The 18,558-nt window shown below is 41.7% G+C and overlaps 1 protein-coding gene across 1 annotated transcript in view; it reads right to left on the reverse strand.

The window, feature by feature from the left end:
- The window catches only part of LOC121537416 (protein diaphanous homolog 1-like), a 47,937-nt gene that overhangs the window by 25,153 nt on the left and 4,226 nt on the right, over positions 1 to 18,558 (reverse strand). Inside the window, exons 3-8 of the mRNA XM_041845052.1 lie at positions 16,545 to 16,736; positions 15,529 to 16,138; positions 14,813 to 14,978; positions 4,923 to 5,034; positions 3,303 to 3,393; positions 1,437 to 1,523 (exon numbers count right to left, since the gene is read on the reverse strand). Coding sequence (XP_041700986.1) covers positions 1,437 to 1,523; positions 3,303 to 3,393; positions 4,923 to 5,034; positions 14,813 to 14,978; positions 15,529 to 16,138; positions 16,545 to 16,736 — 1,258 coding nt within the window. The remainder of the gene's footprint in view (positions 1 to 1,436; positions 1,524 to 3,302; positions 3,394 to 4,922; positions 5,035 to 14,812; positions 14,979 to 15,528; positions 16,139 to 16,544; positions 16,737 to 18,558) is intronic.

The raw sequence follows: 18,558 nt of genomic DNA on the forward strand, positions 1-18,558 counted from the left end.
GATGATTCCACACTCTACATGTCAGCACCCAAAGCCAGTGAACTCACTGAAATTCTAAATAAGGTGTTACAGTCAGTATCAGAATGGGTGATTAATAATTAACTTGTCTTAAATACATCTAAAACTAAAAGCATTGTATTTGGTTCAAAACATTCTCTAAGACCTAAACCAGCTGGAGTTGTACATAAAGGGTATGACCATTGAGCAAGATGAGGAAGCTAAACTCCTAGGTATAACATTGGCTGGTCAATTATCATGGTCAAGTCATATTGACAAAGTTGTTGTGAAGATGGGGAGGGGTATGTCTGTTATAAAAATATGTTCTGCGTTTTTGACACAAAAATCAACTGTACTTGTTGTTCAGGCTCTGGTCTTGTCCATCTTGATTACTGTCCGGTAATATGGTCAAGTGCAGCAAAGAAAGACGTAGCAAAGCTGCAGCTGGCTCAAAACAGAGCAGCACGCCTTGCCGTTAACTGCACATACAGAAGTAACATCTACAACATGCCTGCCAGTCTTTCCTGGTTGAAGGTTGACGAGAGATTAACTGCTTCACTTCTAGTTTTTATGAGAAGTATTACTGTAATGAAAATTCCAGATTGTCTGCATAATCAAATAACATTCAGCTCAGACACCCATACATACCCCACAAGACATGCCGCAAGGGGTCTTTTCACAGTCCCTAAGTCCAAAACGAATTCATGGCAACGCACAGTATTATACAGAGCCATGATCACATGGAACTCCCATCTTCAATTACTCAAGCAAACAGCAAAACTACCTTTAAAGAAGTTACTAAACAACATTTCATGGAATGACGGGGACTGTGAGGGGACACAGACACATTCTAACACACATCTTTTTTTAGTTGAATTGTTTGTATTATTTTGTTGTATTGTTTGTTTATTGTTTTATTTTACATTTGTGTGACTGTCCTTGTCTATCAGTGTATCAGTGTTTTGTTACTTGTCATGTTTTGTATTTTTTTGTGGACCCCAGGACAAATAGCTGCTGCTTCGGCAAAAGCTAATGGGGATCAGAATAAACCAATAAACGTTCCATATGTCCTAACACTTAGAATGCATGTCCAATTCATTGTTTCATACTGAGTTCAGATATAGGATCTTAACTTGATCACCCTGTTGCAGGGGAACTTTCCTGCAATGCAGGACATTTTACATTTGTAGTGTATTTGAAGTTTAAAAAGGCTTCTGAAGTGTGTAATTTCCACTTTGAAATGTCATACTTGATATTCCCTTACAAATTTTTTTATCAACCCCTAATTAATTATAATCCACAGAATAATTCACATTTCCTGTTGCTGCAGGATTATTTTCCTGCTGTAGAAAACTGGCTCAAATTAAGATCCTACATCTGTAGTATGCTAGTGTTGATATGCTAATGTTGATATCAGGACATAGCCAAAGTGAACTCACTGGCTGCAGATCCTCCATGCTTATTGGCAGCTCTCTCAGAGTCAGCAGCAGGTCCAGTCTGGTGTTCAGGTAAGGAATGTTGCACATCTGTAATGGGGGAGGCAGTTACATGAGTAATACACAGTCACAGAATGTATACACACATACCACACACACACCACACACAAACACGCACGTACACACAAAAACACACACAATATCACACATCCTATTTATATGTGATTATTCAGATTGATTTAAAAAACACTCTGTCTGCTGGGATCTGCTTAAGCGACACTATGGGGTGGCTACTAATTACTTCTTCCTAAAGACTCTCCTCAACCCTTCTTCTCTAACAGTAGCAGCTACATCTAAGAGCTAAGATTCCCTGGTGGGAATGTTGTGGGCTGTCTTGTCTTCAGTCTGATTTAGCAGAGAAGCTGAAGGCTTGACACCTTGAAACGATTGGCTGAGCTGCCTAGTCGACCTTTAGGTTGGTTGCTAACCTTTAATAAATCACTCTGGGTTGTCACGCCAACAGTGTGTTGTTCAGGCACAGGTGCATCAGCTCCCAGAAGCCAAAGGGCCTTGGTCTGATGGGGGATTAGTGAAAAATGTTAGGGTTGGGGTTAAGAGTGTCTGCTAAATGACTAAAATGTAATATGACCTACCTAAATAAAAACAATACTTTGAAAATTGTTACAAGGGACATTCCTTTTTAGTTTTTGGGTTATCTCAAAGGTTGAATATGGGACTCACTAAAACCCCTCTTACCCAGAGAACCTTGGAAACCCTGCAGGATGCATGTGAACTGAGGACACAAACTGGGATGCTAAGCCCTTCCACCATGAGAGGTGTTACTGCCACAATGTCTCCTAATATATCCCTATGCATGGTGTCAGATCATGGTGTGAAGAACATGACCGACTGATCCTGCTCCTTGGCGCATCTGCCATCCCTTCTGCCCATCATCAACCACATGGGGTACTTTTACAGTGTATCTAGAGGTGGGAAGCGTCATCATCCAGTATGTGTGAAGGAGGATAAAGGTGACTAAGGATACAGCAGGACTCCATAAGGAGAAAAGGAGTCATGGAGGAAGAAATGCATATTATTACCATGCAAATCCTTGATGCAGAAATTACATAACATCAGCATCCTGGAAAAAAAACTTTAAAGGGATAGTTCAACCAAATTACATATTGGTTTCCTTACCCTGTAAGCAGTCTATGGACAAGTTATGACAGCAATTCATGCTTTGGTTTAGTGTCCCTGGCACTGTTTCCACCCACTAATGTTTTAGCATTTGTGGCACAAATCCCATTCAAGTCATGGGACCGATATTAGCATTTTTCGCACATCATGTTCAAAAAATCTCTAAGTGACTTTGTTGAGCTTCACAATCAATGTGATACTTTTGGATGATTTGAACATGATGCGTGAAAAATGCTAATATCGATCCCATGACATGAATGGGATTTGTGCAACAAATGCTAAAACATTAGCACATAGAAACAGTGCCAGGGTAACTAGACCTATGCATGGATTGCTGTCATACCTTGTCCATAGACTGCTTACAGGGTAAGGAAACCAATGTGTCATTATGTCATTTGAGTGAACTAACCATTTTCAGGGAATTGAAAAATATGGTTTATTTTGTAGATCCATCACATCCCCTCATTAAAATTCACAAGGTGTTTTGAATGACTTTAATTGGTCCTCCAGTCATGAAGCATGCACAGCACATGGACGGTAAGAGCTTCTTTTAATTTATGTAAACAAAATCAAAATTGGCAAACATGAAGGTTTTTCTAGGACATCTGCGATAAGCAGGTATGGTAAGGCATTACCGTACTCTTGGAAAGCATGGTATGCTAAGATACTTACCTCCATCATGTACTGGTCCACAACATGCAGCTCTGACACAGACCCCTTATAAGATTTATACATTTCCACATCATCTGAGGTAGGTAAATATCTATAAAGGAAACACATTTAAATGAATGAGTTCTTTGTTAAAACATAAATCACAACATAAATCCCAGTTTGTCATTTTCCATGTCATAAGAGAGTTCCCACTTGATTGTGTCATAAGAGTCAAAAAGCAATGTTAGGTTTGAGTAGGTCTGCTCTGCTTTGCTGCAGATCCAAACAGTAGCTGACATCTTATCGATACGGTGTGGCATTTCATTCCTCCTCAATATCTAATAATAAGTCAAGCAAATATAATGCCTCCCTCAGTCAGTAAGTATAGTGCTGATACTTATCAGTTGTCTACATAGTCTGAATGGCACTGAGGCTTTGGCAATTGAATAAAAGGAGTCACCTTGTCAGTTGCAATGCATAAATGAAGTGAAATACAGCAAACACTTTTTCACAAGACACACAATCCGGGCTTCATCTGAAATGGCACCAAGTAGTGCTCTATACTGTAAAAGAAAAAGGCCAGGGTGCCATTTAGGATCATGCTATGCCATACCCCCTCTCTCTAGCTTTCTCTGAGAGAGCCATAATGCTAGGCTGACTTCCAGTGGCCTGGAGAAAGGGGAGTGATTAAAAGCCAAGTAGCTCTGATGGCCTCCGTCAGCTCCTATAAAGCAGCAGGACTGTTGATGCCAGCCACAGCCATCCATTCATTCACTTGAACTGAGTTTGAACCCAGATCGAAGCCCGGGAAGCACCCAAATGGACTCTCTTTTTCTCCCTTCCTCTGTCATTTGAGTGTATTTCAACTCCAAACCAGACATTCACTTTTTCATGACCCCTGGGATGTGGCGCTGGATTAGAGCTATAGCGCTATTATAGGTCATTAATATTGCAGGCCCTGTGGGGAGTGGTTTCTATCAGAGATTGTATTCCTGATGCCCACGCGATGCCACATTAAAATATATATTACGTTTTCATAGAATAAATATAATCCTCTATGAGGTACATTAGATCACTGTTCTTTGAGCAGGTCAGCACCTCACCGAAAGAAAGCACTGAGTAAACTGCAGAGACGGAGGTAAGCATTTTACCCAGCTTTCAGTGTTATACCCCTGAGAGTAACTCAATAGTGTCTATCTCCTCAAATACCTCACCAATGAAAGTTTCATTAGTAGTCTGCTCTAGTAAAAGGTTGTGGCATCTGCTCTTTAGTATTAGAGCTAAGGCTATAGAGACTACTGCTTGTGCCTCTCCTACTCACATCAACTGGCAGTGACTTCACTTGCCATGTCTCATAGGCTTCATTGGGTTTATTCCTGTATGTATGTTCCCTGTATGTACCTTGCACTCGTAACGCTTGTTCTTACACAACCTAATGTTTTACCAACCTGCCCCGTTACTGGTCTTGTGTAAGTACCATGCAAAATCGTACAAGTTATACTGCTGCCCTGCTTCGGACTTGATGCAAACATGCATCAAGTCTGAATCTGTTTTCTTCTCAATGCAGGCTACTGCAGTTGTATCCAAATTCGAGATTAATCTGCAACATGAATGTGTATTTCTGACATAATCCCTTCTTACCTCCTCAGGGAAGTGATCTGTTCATCAGAGAAGCCTCCCTCACCCTCATTAACCAAGAACAGTTTGTCCTTTAGTGCTCCTGGCTGCACATGGAAACTTTTGAGGAAAATATCTGGGGGAATAATCCGGAAAACAAAATCAACACACTCACTCAACAACAACACATGAATGGTTTTACTCTTGACAGGGAGATACTATTTTTCCTGAACCTGCAACTTGAAATGAAATAACTGAAGACAAAAGGTGCTTGGATTAATTATCTCTCTGGAGTGCCTTTGGGGTGCACTCATTTGTATTCTATCAAATACAAACTGATGGGAATTTTTGTTTTACCTAACAACCTCTGTGTATGCTGCAGGAGCTGGGAGAAAAACTATTCATTAGTAGTACACTATCTTGCTAAAACACTTTAAAATGAAACTTGGTAAGGAATTATTGTGATATGCAGTCAGGGATGGATTCATGCACTGATTGAGTGACATCCAGTTCAAGGTTTTAAAAGTAATATGCAGCTAGCTTCTATGCTATTCTCCTCGTCTTAATTTGATAGGTCGACCATCAGTGGATGAAGCTTAATTAAAAAGCCCCAATCTGACAGGGGTGTGTGGGGGGCTCACTGCACTCTGCTTCTTTATGTATTGATCATTCTGCTCTGCTCTGAGCCAAAGCAAGAGGTCTCATCTGGAAGGAGAAATAATGTTTAAGTACAGTGGGGGAAAAAAGTATTTAGTCAGCCACCAATTGTGCAAGTTCTCCCACTTAAAAAGATGAGAGAGGCCTGTAATTTTCATCATAGGTACACGTCAACTATGACAGACAAAATGAGAAAAAAAAATCCAGAAAATCACATAGTAGGATTTTTTATGCATTTATTTGCAAATTATGGTGGAAAATAAGTATTTGGTCAATAACAAAAGTTTCTCAATACTTTGTTATATACCCTTTGTTGGCAATGACACAGGTCAAACGTTTTCTGTAAGTCTTCACAAGGTTTTCACACACTGTTGCTGGTATTTTGGCCCATTCCTCCATGCAGATCTCCTCTAGAGCAGTGATGTTTTGGGGCTGTCGCTGGGCAACACAGACTTTCAACTCCCTCCAAAGATGTTCTATGGGGTTGAGATCTGGAGACTGGCTAGGCCACTCCAGGACCTTGAAATGCTTCTTACGAAGCCACTCCTTCGTTGCCCGGGCGGTGTGTTTGGAATCATTGTCATGCTGAAAGACCCAGCCACGTTTCATCTTCAATGCCCTTGCTGATGGAAGGAGGTTTTCACTCAAAATCTCACGATGCATGGCCCCATTCATTCTTTCCTTTACACGGATCAGTCGTCCTGGTCCCTTTGCAGAAAAACAGCCCCAAAGCATGATGTTTCCACCCCCATGCTTCACAGTAGGTATGGTGTTCTTTGGATGCAACTCAGCATTCTTTGTCCTCCAAACACGACGAGTTTAGTTTTTACCAAAAAGTTATATTTTGGTTTCATCTGACCATATGACATTCTCCCAATCCTCTTCTGGATCATCCAAATGCACTCTAGCAAACTTCAGACGGGCCTGGACATGTACTGGCTTAAGCAGGGCGACACGTCTTGCACTGCAGGATTTGAGTCCCTGGCGGCGTAGTGTGTTACTGATGGTAGGCTTTGTTACTTTGGTCCCAGCTCTCTGCAGGTCATTCACTAGGTCCCCCTGTGTGGTTCTGGGATCATTTTAACCCCACAGGGTGAGATCTTGCGTGGAGCCCCAGATCGAGGGAGATTATCAGTGGTCTTGTATGTCTTCCATTTCCTAATAATTGCTCCCACAGTTGATTTCTTCAAACCAAGCTGCTTACCTATTGCAGATTCAGTCTTCCCAGCCTGGTGCAGGTCTACAATTTTGTTTCTGGTGTCCTTTGACAGCTCTTTGGTCTTGGCCATAGTGGAGTTTGGAGTGTGACTGTTTGAGGTTGTGGACAGGTGTCTTTTATACTGATAAAAAGTTCAAACAGGTGCCATTAATACAGGTAACGTGTGGAGGACAGAGGAGCCTCTTAAAGAAGAAGTTACAGGTCTGTGAGAGCCAGAAATCTTGCTTGTTTGTAGGTGACCAAATACTTACTTTCCACCATAATTTGCAAATAAATTCATTAAAAATCCTACAATGTGATTTTCTGGATTTTTTTCCCTCAATTTGTCTGTCATAGTTGACGTGTACCTATGATGAAAATTACAGGCCTCTCTCATCTTTTTAAGTGGGAGAACTTGCACAATTGGTGGCTGACTAAATACTATTTTTCCCCACTGTATTTCCTACATTACAAGATCATTTTAAACACCATGCCATAAATATATTCCATTCCCTTCCGTCCTTTCTACTTTCCTTTCCTCCATGTTAATTATGTTACCTTGGATGAAATGTTAAATAAGAAAATGGTGGTCCTCTGTAGCTCAGTTGGTAGAGCATGGTGCTTACAACGGAAGAATAGTGGGTTAAATTAAGTTATGCACGCATGACTGTAAGTCGCTTTTAGTCTGCTAAATGCTATAAATGATATATTATAGAAAATTGAACATGTTGAGTGAATGATGAAAAGTACAGGTTTTTTATTGAAAAAAAATATTTTACCTTTATTTAACTAGGCAAGTCATTTAAGAACACATTCTTATTTACAATGACTGCCTACCCCTATAGTGGGTAGTCAGTCACGACTGTTGATGTATTTATTTGCCTTGGATGTAATGTGACAAGACTGATATTTCTAATCTTGCCAGATCAAGACTGAAAGTTATTTTCTATTAAAATGTCAGTGTCTGTGTAACAATTAACATGACAAAATGTGTCAAAATCATCCTGATATACTACATCCAGTGATGACAGGGTAACAGGGTAAATGACCCACGGGGGACCAGTACGGAAAAAAGTATGAAAATGTGTGCACTCACTACTGTAAGTCGCTCTGGATAAGAGCGTCTGCTAAATGACTAAAATGTAAATGTAAAATGTAATTGACTGATAGATAAAAAGGTATACATATAAAGCGGTTTGGAGGAACAGCACTTTTAGCCCATGCATTTATGAATCCTTTATAAAATAACTAACATAATTCCTTCCTTGAGGTTTGGTCTAGGCTTTTATGTCACATTTCAAATGAAATAATACAGCGTTCAACTTCATTGTAGAATTATAATACTTATAAAATGGTGTTTAAAGGTCCAATGCAGCCTTTTTTATCTCAGTATCAAACAATTTATTTTTAACAATTAATTACCTAACTGTAATCATTTTCAATAAAAATAAACAAATAAAAAATAAAATGCGAAATCAAGATTTACATAATTATGACACGGAGAAAAATGGGGGAGGGTCATGCTTTTTCAATTTTAGTCAGGGGGAGGGTTTAGTATTTTGTTATTTAGTCCAGGGGAGGGTCATGTAATTTGTAATCGATTAAATGCCATATTGCTCAGGGTTTGAGAATTTGTTACTTATTTATATTGTCTCATGTGTGCCCGATTTTGCCCCTCATCCCTGATTCTCTGCTGGGTGCGCAATATCAAGAGTGCCAAGTGTGGTCTCAATCAAATTATCCATAGCCTATACCAGGGGTATTGAACTCTACGAGGTCCGGAGCCTGCTGGTTTTCTGTTCTACCTAATAATTAATTGCACCTACCTGGGGTTCTGAATCAGTCCCTGATTAGAGGGGAACAATGAAAAAATGCATTGGAACTGGCTTTGAGGTCCAGAGTTGGGTTTGAGGGGCCTATACTATAGGCTATAGGCTATACGAAGAGAATGCTCGGAAAAGCACAGGGCAAAGTTCTATTTCTAAGAAAATATACTTCCTTCCCGAGTTTTTGCGCTGCTGGGATGGTGTATATAAAACTAGGCTACACTGCATTACACACTGCAATGGATAGGCTGTCCCAATCATGAGCCCCGGCCTTCCCTGCTCTTGCTTATGTAAACTCTTTTGTGCTGCCTAACCAATGGCTGTGCTGTGTACGGTGCCACTTCAGGCGGCGAGTCAAAGGCTTCTTCCCCAAAAATAGTTATTATTTGTCCAAAAAATTCAATATCTGTGTGTGCGGACTAGGCCTATGTGTTGTGATAATTGTGTTGTTTGCTCTATAACCTGTTAGTCCATATGCCTTGCCACCATGATATATAGGCCTAAAGGCCAAGACAATAAGAAAACACATTGGCAGAATAAATTAAACCACACATTTGTTTCATCACAAAACCAGAGAGCAACCTCTGTCAGGTGATGTCCACAAAGCATATTGTATGTAACAAACAGTTGCATGACCTACAGCATGGTCAAGCAAGTTAACGTTTCCGACATTTTCGGACCACTAAACAACTATTGATTTAAAACCACGGAGAGTTACCGCAAGTTGCAAAGAAAACAGGAGCTGCCTCCACTATTCCACCACCATTTCAACTTCAACATTTCAACATCATAAAATCACTGATGCTTAGTCTAATACAGTGACAACTAAAAGATACCAAAAACAATTTAGTCCAATCAACGTAAGCTAAATATGATGGTGTGTGTGTTCATGCGTGCGTGTTCGTGCAAATAGAAAAACATGTTGACTCACCCTACTTATAGAGAAACACCAATGCCATCCTCCTCTCTTTCATGTTGACGAAACGGTCTATCACTTTGTCATACGGTACACGCTTTTATTTTTTGTTGTCGTAGGCTACCTGGCTAAAATGCTTGCTCGCTAGCCTAACTTCCTTTCATGGGCAACGTTAGCTAGTTAACATTAGCCTTCTACATCTAGCCACATATTGAACTTCCATCCTCTCAGTCCAGGGGCACAATGTATGAATTAATGGTTGGATCAGAATCGCTGATACAATCATTGGCCAGTACAGAGAATTAAGTAAAACCACAAGTCCAAATCCCTATCTCCATCCATGGCTAATTTAGGAAAGGGACAATTTTAGCTAGCTAGCTAGCCACCGGAAGACGACAACACAACGAGATGCACCAATTCAAGTTGTTTCTGTCAAGAACGTATGCTCTCAATACGATTTCACAGAAGTGATGCCTAATCCAAAATGGCTTCCCTTGACACTTTTTCTGGGTGCGCCAGGACCATTCACAGTTGAGCTCACTCAGTTCATCTCAATGCTGATTGGCTATTTATTTATACTTTGTTTATCAAGGGAGGCCAAATGCTCGCTGGCTTCCCTTGCATTCAATACTACGGGAGGCAACAATGTCATACTCTTTTGGACCAGACAGCATCAGATAGATGGCCTACACATACAGACAGAAGGCCGCTGTTCCGCTCACTCGGATGCTTTCTCCGGTGAGATACATTTAGCCTCTTGTGAATTGAAGGAAAATTAAGAAACACAGAGTGACGAAAGATAAATTATTTACTTTTTTTCTTGGTCAATTTTTGGGGGAAGCTTGGCTTCCCTTCGCAGCCATGAATACACGCCACTGGAATCAAATAGAATAAATTAGAAAATTATAGTTTCCCAAATGAAAAGTGCATATAGGCCTACTGTGTTAAAAAACTAATGTTTTTTCCCGAATTCATTGATGATCAGATACTTCAGTTGTAACTGGTTCAATTGATAAACAACTTTAGCACTGTTCCAAACTTAGACTATCCTCTTTTTTACCCCTACCCTGTATAGAAATCAAAATGTCTCCAGTGCTGCATCATGTGCTCATTCGTTGTCATGCTCTGTTGTGGTATTACAAAAGATTCTGGTTGTCTCCAGTCAGGTAAATTAACGTAGAATTGCATGAAATGCATTTATAAAAGGCTATTTATTCTCAAACCGCAAATAAGATGATAGATTCATGCAGTGCTTTTATTATAATAAAGATATGTTCACCCCTACCGTTGTCCGCGGTGGTCTGCGAATCCACAAACTTCTGGCTACTTTGCCATGTAATGCTTACAAAACGAAGAACAGTTTCTAAAACTGCATAGCTAAGGCTCTGGTCTGTCCTAGGAGTGAGGGTAAACGGTAGGCATGTCCTCTGCTATCCACTTTATGTTTTAAATATTATTTTGGGTACAGGGGAGGGTCACTTTTTTTTTCAAGCGTTCAAGGAGGGTTTAGGTCAAATATATTTTACTGAAGGGAGGGCCATCCATTTTCATTTCAGAGAGGTCTGATTCTCTCCAGGTATCCCTCATTATAAATAATGTACAGTCCCTTAGAAAATAGCCATTTCTGATGTCACCAGGCAGGCCAAAACTCTATCCCACCAAAACAGGCTGAAATTTTAGGTGGTCTTTTCAAACAGCTCTTAAACTAAGTGCATTATCATCATTTTCACAATTGTATAGTATTATTCCAACTTCATAGTGTAGAAATATATATATATTTTTTTTAAACACAAGAAAATCACATTTATTTGTGCACTAAGCCTTTAAGGGTGGTGATGTTGTATTACAGATTAAGTGTTAAAGTAATTACCTGATGTTGCTATGCTGCTGCCTAGTCTTAGCCTTGGCAGAACGTTTTAGAAACAGACAGTTTAGCTTGTTAATTTGCTCTATGGCCAAACAGTTTTTTTTATCTTGACAAATTAGGATATAGAAATGTAGAGTGTATCCCACTCGGGGTGGAGTGAACCACAGGTGTACTTTTAATTGATAATCCAGTCATTTCTCAGGGTGTGTCCCAAATGGCATCCTATTCACTACATAGTGCACTACTTTTGCCCAGGGTCCATAGGGCTGTAGGGAATAAGGTGCCATTTGGGGCACACCCTCAGTCATCATCAATTAGACACTGGATTATGCTCTCAACACAACCTTGATTAGACACGCTAACATAAGAGCATACTAGGGAACTCTCGTGTTCAATCAATCACCATATTAATTAAGCACATGTTTAAAAGTACAAGAAGGGCAAGCTCTGGGATGGTGCACAATAAAATGTTTCCTCTTAAAACTGAGTGGGGTATTTCAATATGAGACCTTGGTGATGTTTTTCTCTCTGTGTGAAACATCTAATGGATTAATCGTATGAGGTTAACTAGTCTTTTTTGCTCGTCTTAGAAAACGGATCATTGCAGCCTTCTAAGCTATCAAACAGATAAAAGGATCTAGCAAATCCAACTAGCGTCATCTTCTTCTGCTACAGATGTAGGATCTTAATTTGAGCCAGTTTGCTACAGCAGGAAAATAATCCTGCAGCAACATGAAATGGGAATTATTATGTGGATTATAATAAATTTACATTTTTGATACATTTTTCGTAAGGGAAAATCAAGTCTGACATTTCAAAGTGGAAATTACAAACTTCAGAAGCCTTTAAAAAAATGAAATACACTACAAGTTTTAAATGTTCTGCATTACAGGAAAGTTATCCTGCAACAGGGTGATCAAATTAAGATCCTGCATCTGTAACTAGCTATATAGAATGTGCTTCACTCTTTGATATTCAATATTTTTCTAATCAATTTAGTCCAACACAGTGTGTTTCGTTGGTAATACCTGGAAAAAGAGTGAGTCGTGCCCTGAGTAGTGGTTATTGACTACATAGTATCAGACCCACAATAAGTAGATCTGTTCTGTTTATCTCCTCTCAGGGTTCAGATATTTTCTTGAAGGAATGAAGACACACACAACACCATAACCACCTGTCCAAGGCCATCCTGCATGCCTCCCCTGCACTTATCTACGCGATGTCATGCAGCCTGCCTGTGGCATAAAGACAGGCTATAGCCCACCGAGACCACATACAAGCTCACTGCTAGTAGGGAAAATGCTCTTAATCTCATAATAACACCGCCACCTGGATATAGGCAGTTCATAACCATCTGTTTGAATGTAAAACTGTAAGCTATATGCATAGCACTTTATGTAATTAAGGATAAGAGTGTTATGATTGCAAATGCAGTACATAACCGTTATACCGTAAGAACCATGTATAATAATAACCATTAATTATTTATCTAAATGATTTACTGGAATTTACAATACACTAATAGAAGTCGCACAATATTAGCTATAGCTCCTTGGATAAATAGAGAAAATACTCCTGCGCAACAAGAAAATAATAGACAACAGCTAGTTAGCAGAGATCCTGCTGATGAACATGCAGAACTCATCTAAAGCAAGCATCATCTTTGTGTGTGGGTGTGTTCAGCACCCTTTTCCCTCTCTCATGTTGGCGGCAGAGAGATGCATCACCTGGAGTTGCCCACAGGTGGTAGTCACCAAGCACAGTGCCTTACATTTACGTTATTTTAGCAGACACTCTTATCCAGAGCGACTTACAGTAGCGAATGCATACATTTCCGTAATGGTCCCCTGTGGGCATCAAACCCACAGCTCTGGCATTGCACGCACCATGCTCTACCAACTGAACCACATGGGACTGCCTAGTCAGAGCACAACTTTCCAGGGCACAGAAAGGAGAGGAGCACACTTGGAGTGTATCCTATCCTGTCCTATCCTATGACAGACGCTCATAGCAACTGTCGCACAGGGCTCCATCCATAATTCATGGCCATGCAAACTCTAATTGTGTTGCCAGCCTGCACACTTGTACTGATGCCATTTAACAACCCTCTCTGCTGCACCACATGTGTATCACTTCACTCTTTCTGTGCCACTTTGAAGACCTGCAAGAAGAGAACTCTCTAAAACCTTTCTTCCTCATTCTCACACGCGCACACGCACACACTTTATCCATTGGTCTCAGGTCGCCTTGAACTACGCCAAGTCATAGATGCTCCACTGAACAGCAGTCAAAGCCATTAAGTGAAGAAGAAAAAATATGGTAGCTTTACCCATAGAAATAGAATGTATAGATCGGGCGTCCCCATTTAATTGCCAGGGTTAGAGGATCCAAGCTCATTCTATTAATTATATTTCTATGGCTTTACCAAGGCTCTGATAATCTCAGACTGCCCCCTGTAGATACGCAGTGCAGTTCACAGGGGAGGACAACCCATATCTGTATCTACACTGAAACTAGCACCATTAGCCTTCAAGGATGGTTATCTGAAAATGTATGCACTCACTACTGTAAATCGCTCTAGATAATAGCTTCTGCTAAATGAATAAAATGATTTAAAATTAAATCAGTGATCAATGTCTCATAGCATTAACCTGTTTAGGCATTTTCACAGAAGAAAGCTAAAATATTCACTAAATGACTGTCATTATGCAAACTCCCTTTGAGTTTGGGTTGAAGCCTAATTCTATTCCAATGCTTCAATGTTCAACCTAATCTTTCAATGTTGTTTATTTCTTGCGTCTTGTTATGTAGCTACTGTACAACATTTTTGGCATATTTTCTCAAGCAAATACATGTGGTATGGAGATTAGATGGAGAGTGAGTCAATACGCCTAAGTAAAGCTCATAGTTTCCTATTAAGTACTACCATCTGGTGGTTGCAAAAAGGTGTTACTTATTTTTGCAACTCAACTACAGGAATCAAGCACTGCATGTAGTTTCAAACAAATCTGTTTTCAGCGAGAAAATAATGTTGCTGGATCTGATAAGAGGAATACCTATGTGAGAATGCTGTTCATTGACTACAGCACAGCATTCAACACCGTAGTCCCTTCCAAGCTCATCGCCAAGCTTGGGACACTGGGACTGAACACCTGCCTCTGCAACTGGATCCTGGACTTCCTGACGGGCCAACCCCAGGTGGTGAGGGTAGGTAATATCACCTCAACACGGGGGGCCCCACAGGGGTGTGTGCTTAGTTCCGTCCTGTACTCCCTGTTCACCCTCAGCTGCGTGACCACGCACGACTCCAACACCATCACCCAGTGTGCTGACGACACGACGGTGAAACTTGATAAATAAATTGTGTGCAACCAGGGAAGAAAATAGAGCACATAGTTGGCCTATCACCTCACCTCAAACTGCCATACAAGTCATTGTAAAGCTACTTACTGAAGTTGTGAGCAACCTTCGTGTTGAGCATGATGTGAAGGTTATTGCTGGGCTCGGTGATCCCACCAAATGTTCCCAAATCTCGAACTGCAAATTGCTCATACAAGCGTGAAGTGTCAATTTCAATCTTCCCAGCATTTCCCCGTGCCCAGCATGATTTCTCTATCTGCCGGGAAAACAATCATAATCACCACAAAGACAAACTGTATTCTCTATGAAATGCAATGATCAAGGAATGTACAGAGACACTGCAGCGAAAAATTCCCTACAGTGTTCAAGGAAATGAGGAAGTGGAACTTAGGTACTTCCTCATCATTACAAACTATCAGACGAGCATGTTAAAACCTTCTCATGGATTGGACGTCATAGTGTGGCGTCATATTTAAGCAATAAGGCTCGAGTGCAGCTCTTAGCCGGGATATATTGGCCATTTACCACAAACCCCAGAGGTGCCTTATTGCTATTATAAACTGGTTACCAACGTAATTAAAACAGTACAAATAAATGTTTCGTCATACCCGTGATATACAGCCTGATATACCACGGCTTTCAGCCAATCGGCATTCAGGGCTCGACCCACCCAGTGTATAAATGGCGATATACCATAATGTAACATAATGCAATATCATATAACATAATTGTCAATGTGCATGACTATATTACATGGTTACCTAATGTAGTCTAATAAAGAGAGATAAATAAAACCGTAGTAGTACCTTATCTGAACCAACTTCATCCCAGTGGAAGGCCTTGGTCCGCTCTGTTAGGGGTTTTCTACTGGGCTTAAAGGGCAATGGAGGTGGCATAGGAATGAAGGGGAGAGCTGGCACCACTGAGGGAATGGGCACAGGGACAGTGGTAGGGACAGGAACAGGATCAAGGACAGGTGCCAGGACAGGGATATGGACAGGGACAGGGACAAGACCAGGAACAAGTGCAGGACCAGGCACAGAACCAGGGGCAGGTGCAGGGGAAAGGACAGGACCAGGGAAGGGGACATTCACTAGTAACTTCACAGGGCTGCTGGGTTTTGGGAGAGGCGAGGTTGGAGGTTTACTCTCAATCTTTTCTCCAGCCGATAGATTATCTGCACTGGAGACAAGATCTGTTCCTCTGAGGCCTTGTCTGTCAGTGGACTTGTTCGCCTCCAGAATGTCTTTGACATTGTCATAGATTCTTAAAGCCTTGTTTTCCTCATAGAAGTGCTCAGACTGAGACCTGCGTTTCCAATCCAAGCACAGCTTATCTATGACCTGGACCCAGGCATCCCTTTCCTTCTGGATGGCTTCTGTGCTTTTTGAATGTTCTGTCACAGGTACCTGGAACCTGCAATACATCAACATCAACATAACTCATCTTAACTGCCTCTGTTGGCAGTAAGCAAACAATGGCAATCACTGGGCAAACAACTGAAATCTAAATGTATGGTATTAGATGTTGTCAATTAGGAGTGTTTATGGTATGTTTATGCAATACATACAGTGATGAGAAGGGTGTGTTAGTAGCAGCAATCCTTAACTGTTCAGATATACATTATTCTGAAACATGATTCTGTTAAAAAGTTACAACGTTGTTGCTATATTTAGATATGTAGATTAACTAACATTTGAAAATGTTTCATTGACAAAACAAATGACTGCAAGAACACAGAACCTAATTTCACTATACTCACTTCCCTCATCCTAAACACCTACCACCCTAGTCTCAGAATGGGTTTTACATGGTCACTCACTGGTATTCATTCTTGTGAGTCAAAAGAGTGAAGGTGTCACAGCTGCGAGGTTTCTCTACACTTGCGTCCCCGTCTGAGAAATGAATGACAACTGGCAAGGATGACGAGGTGACCATGTCCCCATCTGCACCTACCGCCCGCCGGGTGATGGGGAGCAGGGTCAGCTGGCCAGGGTGAAGGCGAGCCTCGTACCTAACAACGCAAGTGTAGATCACATCATGATGTAGATAGTAAACAACATATAGTCAATGCAGGACGCTTCCAAACTTTGTAAAAACATTGAGCAGAAGTCATAGTACAGTATTATTATTATTATTATTATTATTATTATTATTATTAGTAGTAGTAGTAGTAGTAGTAGTAGTAGTAGGACCTGTCATCTTTCCACTCCCTCCTCTCTACATTCTCCTCCTCCGTTTCTGCTACTAAAGCCACTTTCTACCACTCTAAATTTCAAGCCTCTGCCTCTAACCCTAGGAAGCTCTTTGCCACCTTCTCTTTCTCCACCCTGCTGAATCCTCCTATTCCTCCTCCTCCCTCCTCCCTCTCTGTGGATGACTTCATCAACCATTTTGAAAAGAAGGTTGACGACATCCGATCCTCATTTATTAAGTCAAATGACACCGCTGGTCCTGCTCACACTGCCCTACCCTATGCTTTGACTTCTTTCTCCCCTCTCTCTCCAGATGAAATCTTGCGACTTGTGATGGCCGGCCACCCAACAACCTGCCCGCTTGACCCTATCCCTTCCTCTCTTCTCCAGACCATTTCCAGAGACCTTCTCCCTTACCTCACCTCGCTCATCAACTCATCCTTGTCCGCTGGCTATGCCCCTTCCATCTTCAAGAAAGCGAGAGTTGCACCCCTCCTCAAAAAACCTACACTCGATCCCTCCGATGTCAACAACTACAGACCAGTATACCTTCTTTCTTTTCTCTCCAAAACTCTTGAGCGTGCCGTCTATAGCCAACTCTCCTGCTATCGCTCTCAGAATGACCTTCTTGATCCAAACCAGTCAGGTTTCAAGACTGGTCATTCAACTGAGACTGCTCTTCTCTGTGTCACGGAGGCTCTCCGCACTGCTAAAGCTAACTCTCTCTCCTCTGCTCTCATCCTTCTATACCTATCTGCTGCCTTTGATACTGTGAACCATCAGATCCTCCTCTCCACCCTCTCCGAGTTGGGCATTTCCGGTGCGGCTCACTCTTGGATTGCGTCCTACCTGACAGGTCGCTCATACCAGGTGGCGCACCACGTGCTCTCACCACTGGTGTCCCCCAGGGCTCAGTTCTAGGCCCTCTCCTATTCTCTCTATACACCAAGTCACTTGGCTCTGTCATATCCTCACATGGTCTCTCCTATCATTGCTACGCAGATGACACACAATTAATCTTCTCCTTTCCCCCTTCTGATAACCAGGTGGCGAATCGCATCTCTGCATGTCTGGCAGACATATCAGTGTGGATGTCGGATCACCACCTCAAGCTGAACCTCGGCAAGACGGAGCTGCTCTTCCTCCCGGGGAAGGACTGCCCGCTCCATGATCTCGCCATCACAGTTGACAACTCCGTTTTGTCCTCCTTCCAGAGTGCAAAGAACCTTGGCGTGACCCTGGACAACACCTTGTCATTCTCCGCTAACATCAAAGCGGTGATCCGATCCTGTAGGTTCATGCTCTACAACATTCGCAGAGTACGACCCTACCTTACAAAGGAAGCGGCACAGGTCCTAATCCAGGCACTTGTCATCTCCCCTCTGGATTACTGCAACTCGCTGTTGGCTGGGCTCCCTGCCTGTGCCATTAAACCCCTACAACTCATCCAGAACGCTGCAGCCCGTCTGGTGTTCAACCTTCCCAAGTTCTCTCACGTCACCCCACTCCTCCGCACACTCCACTGGCTTCCAGTTGAAGCTCGCATCTGCTACAAGACCATGGTGCTTGCCTACGGCGCTGTGAGGGGAACGGCACCTCCTTACCTTCAGGCTCTGATCAGTCCCTACACCCAAACGAGGG

The sequence above is a fragment of the Coregonus clupeaformis genome, chromosome 24, assembly GCF_020615455.1.
Source record: "Coregonus clupeaformis isolate EN_2021a chromosome 24, ASM2061545v1, whole genome shotgun sequence".
Lineage (NCBI taxonomy): Eukaryota > Metazoa > Chordata > Actinopteri > Salmoniformes > Salmonidae > Coregonus > Coregonus clupeaformis.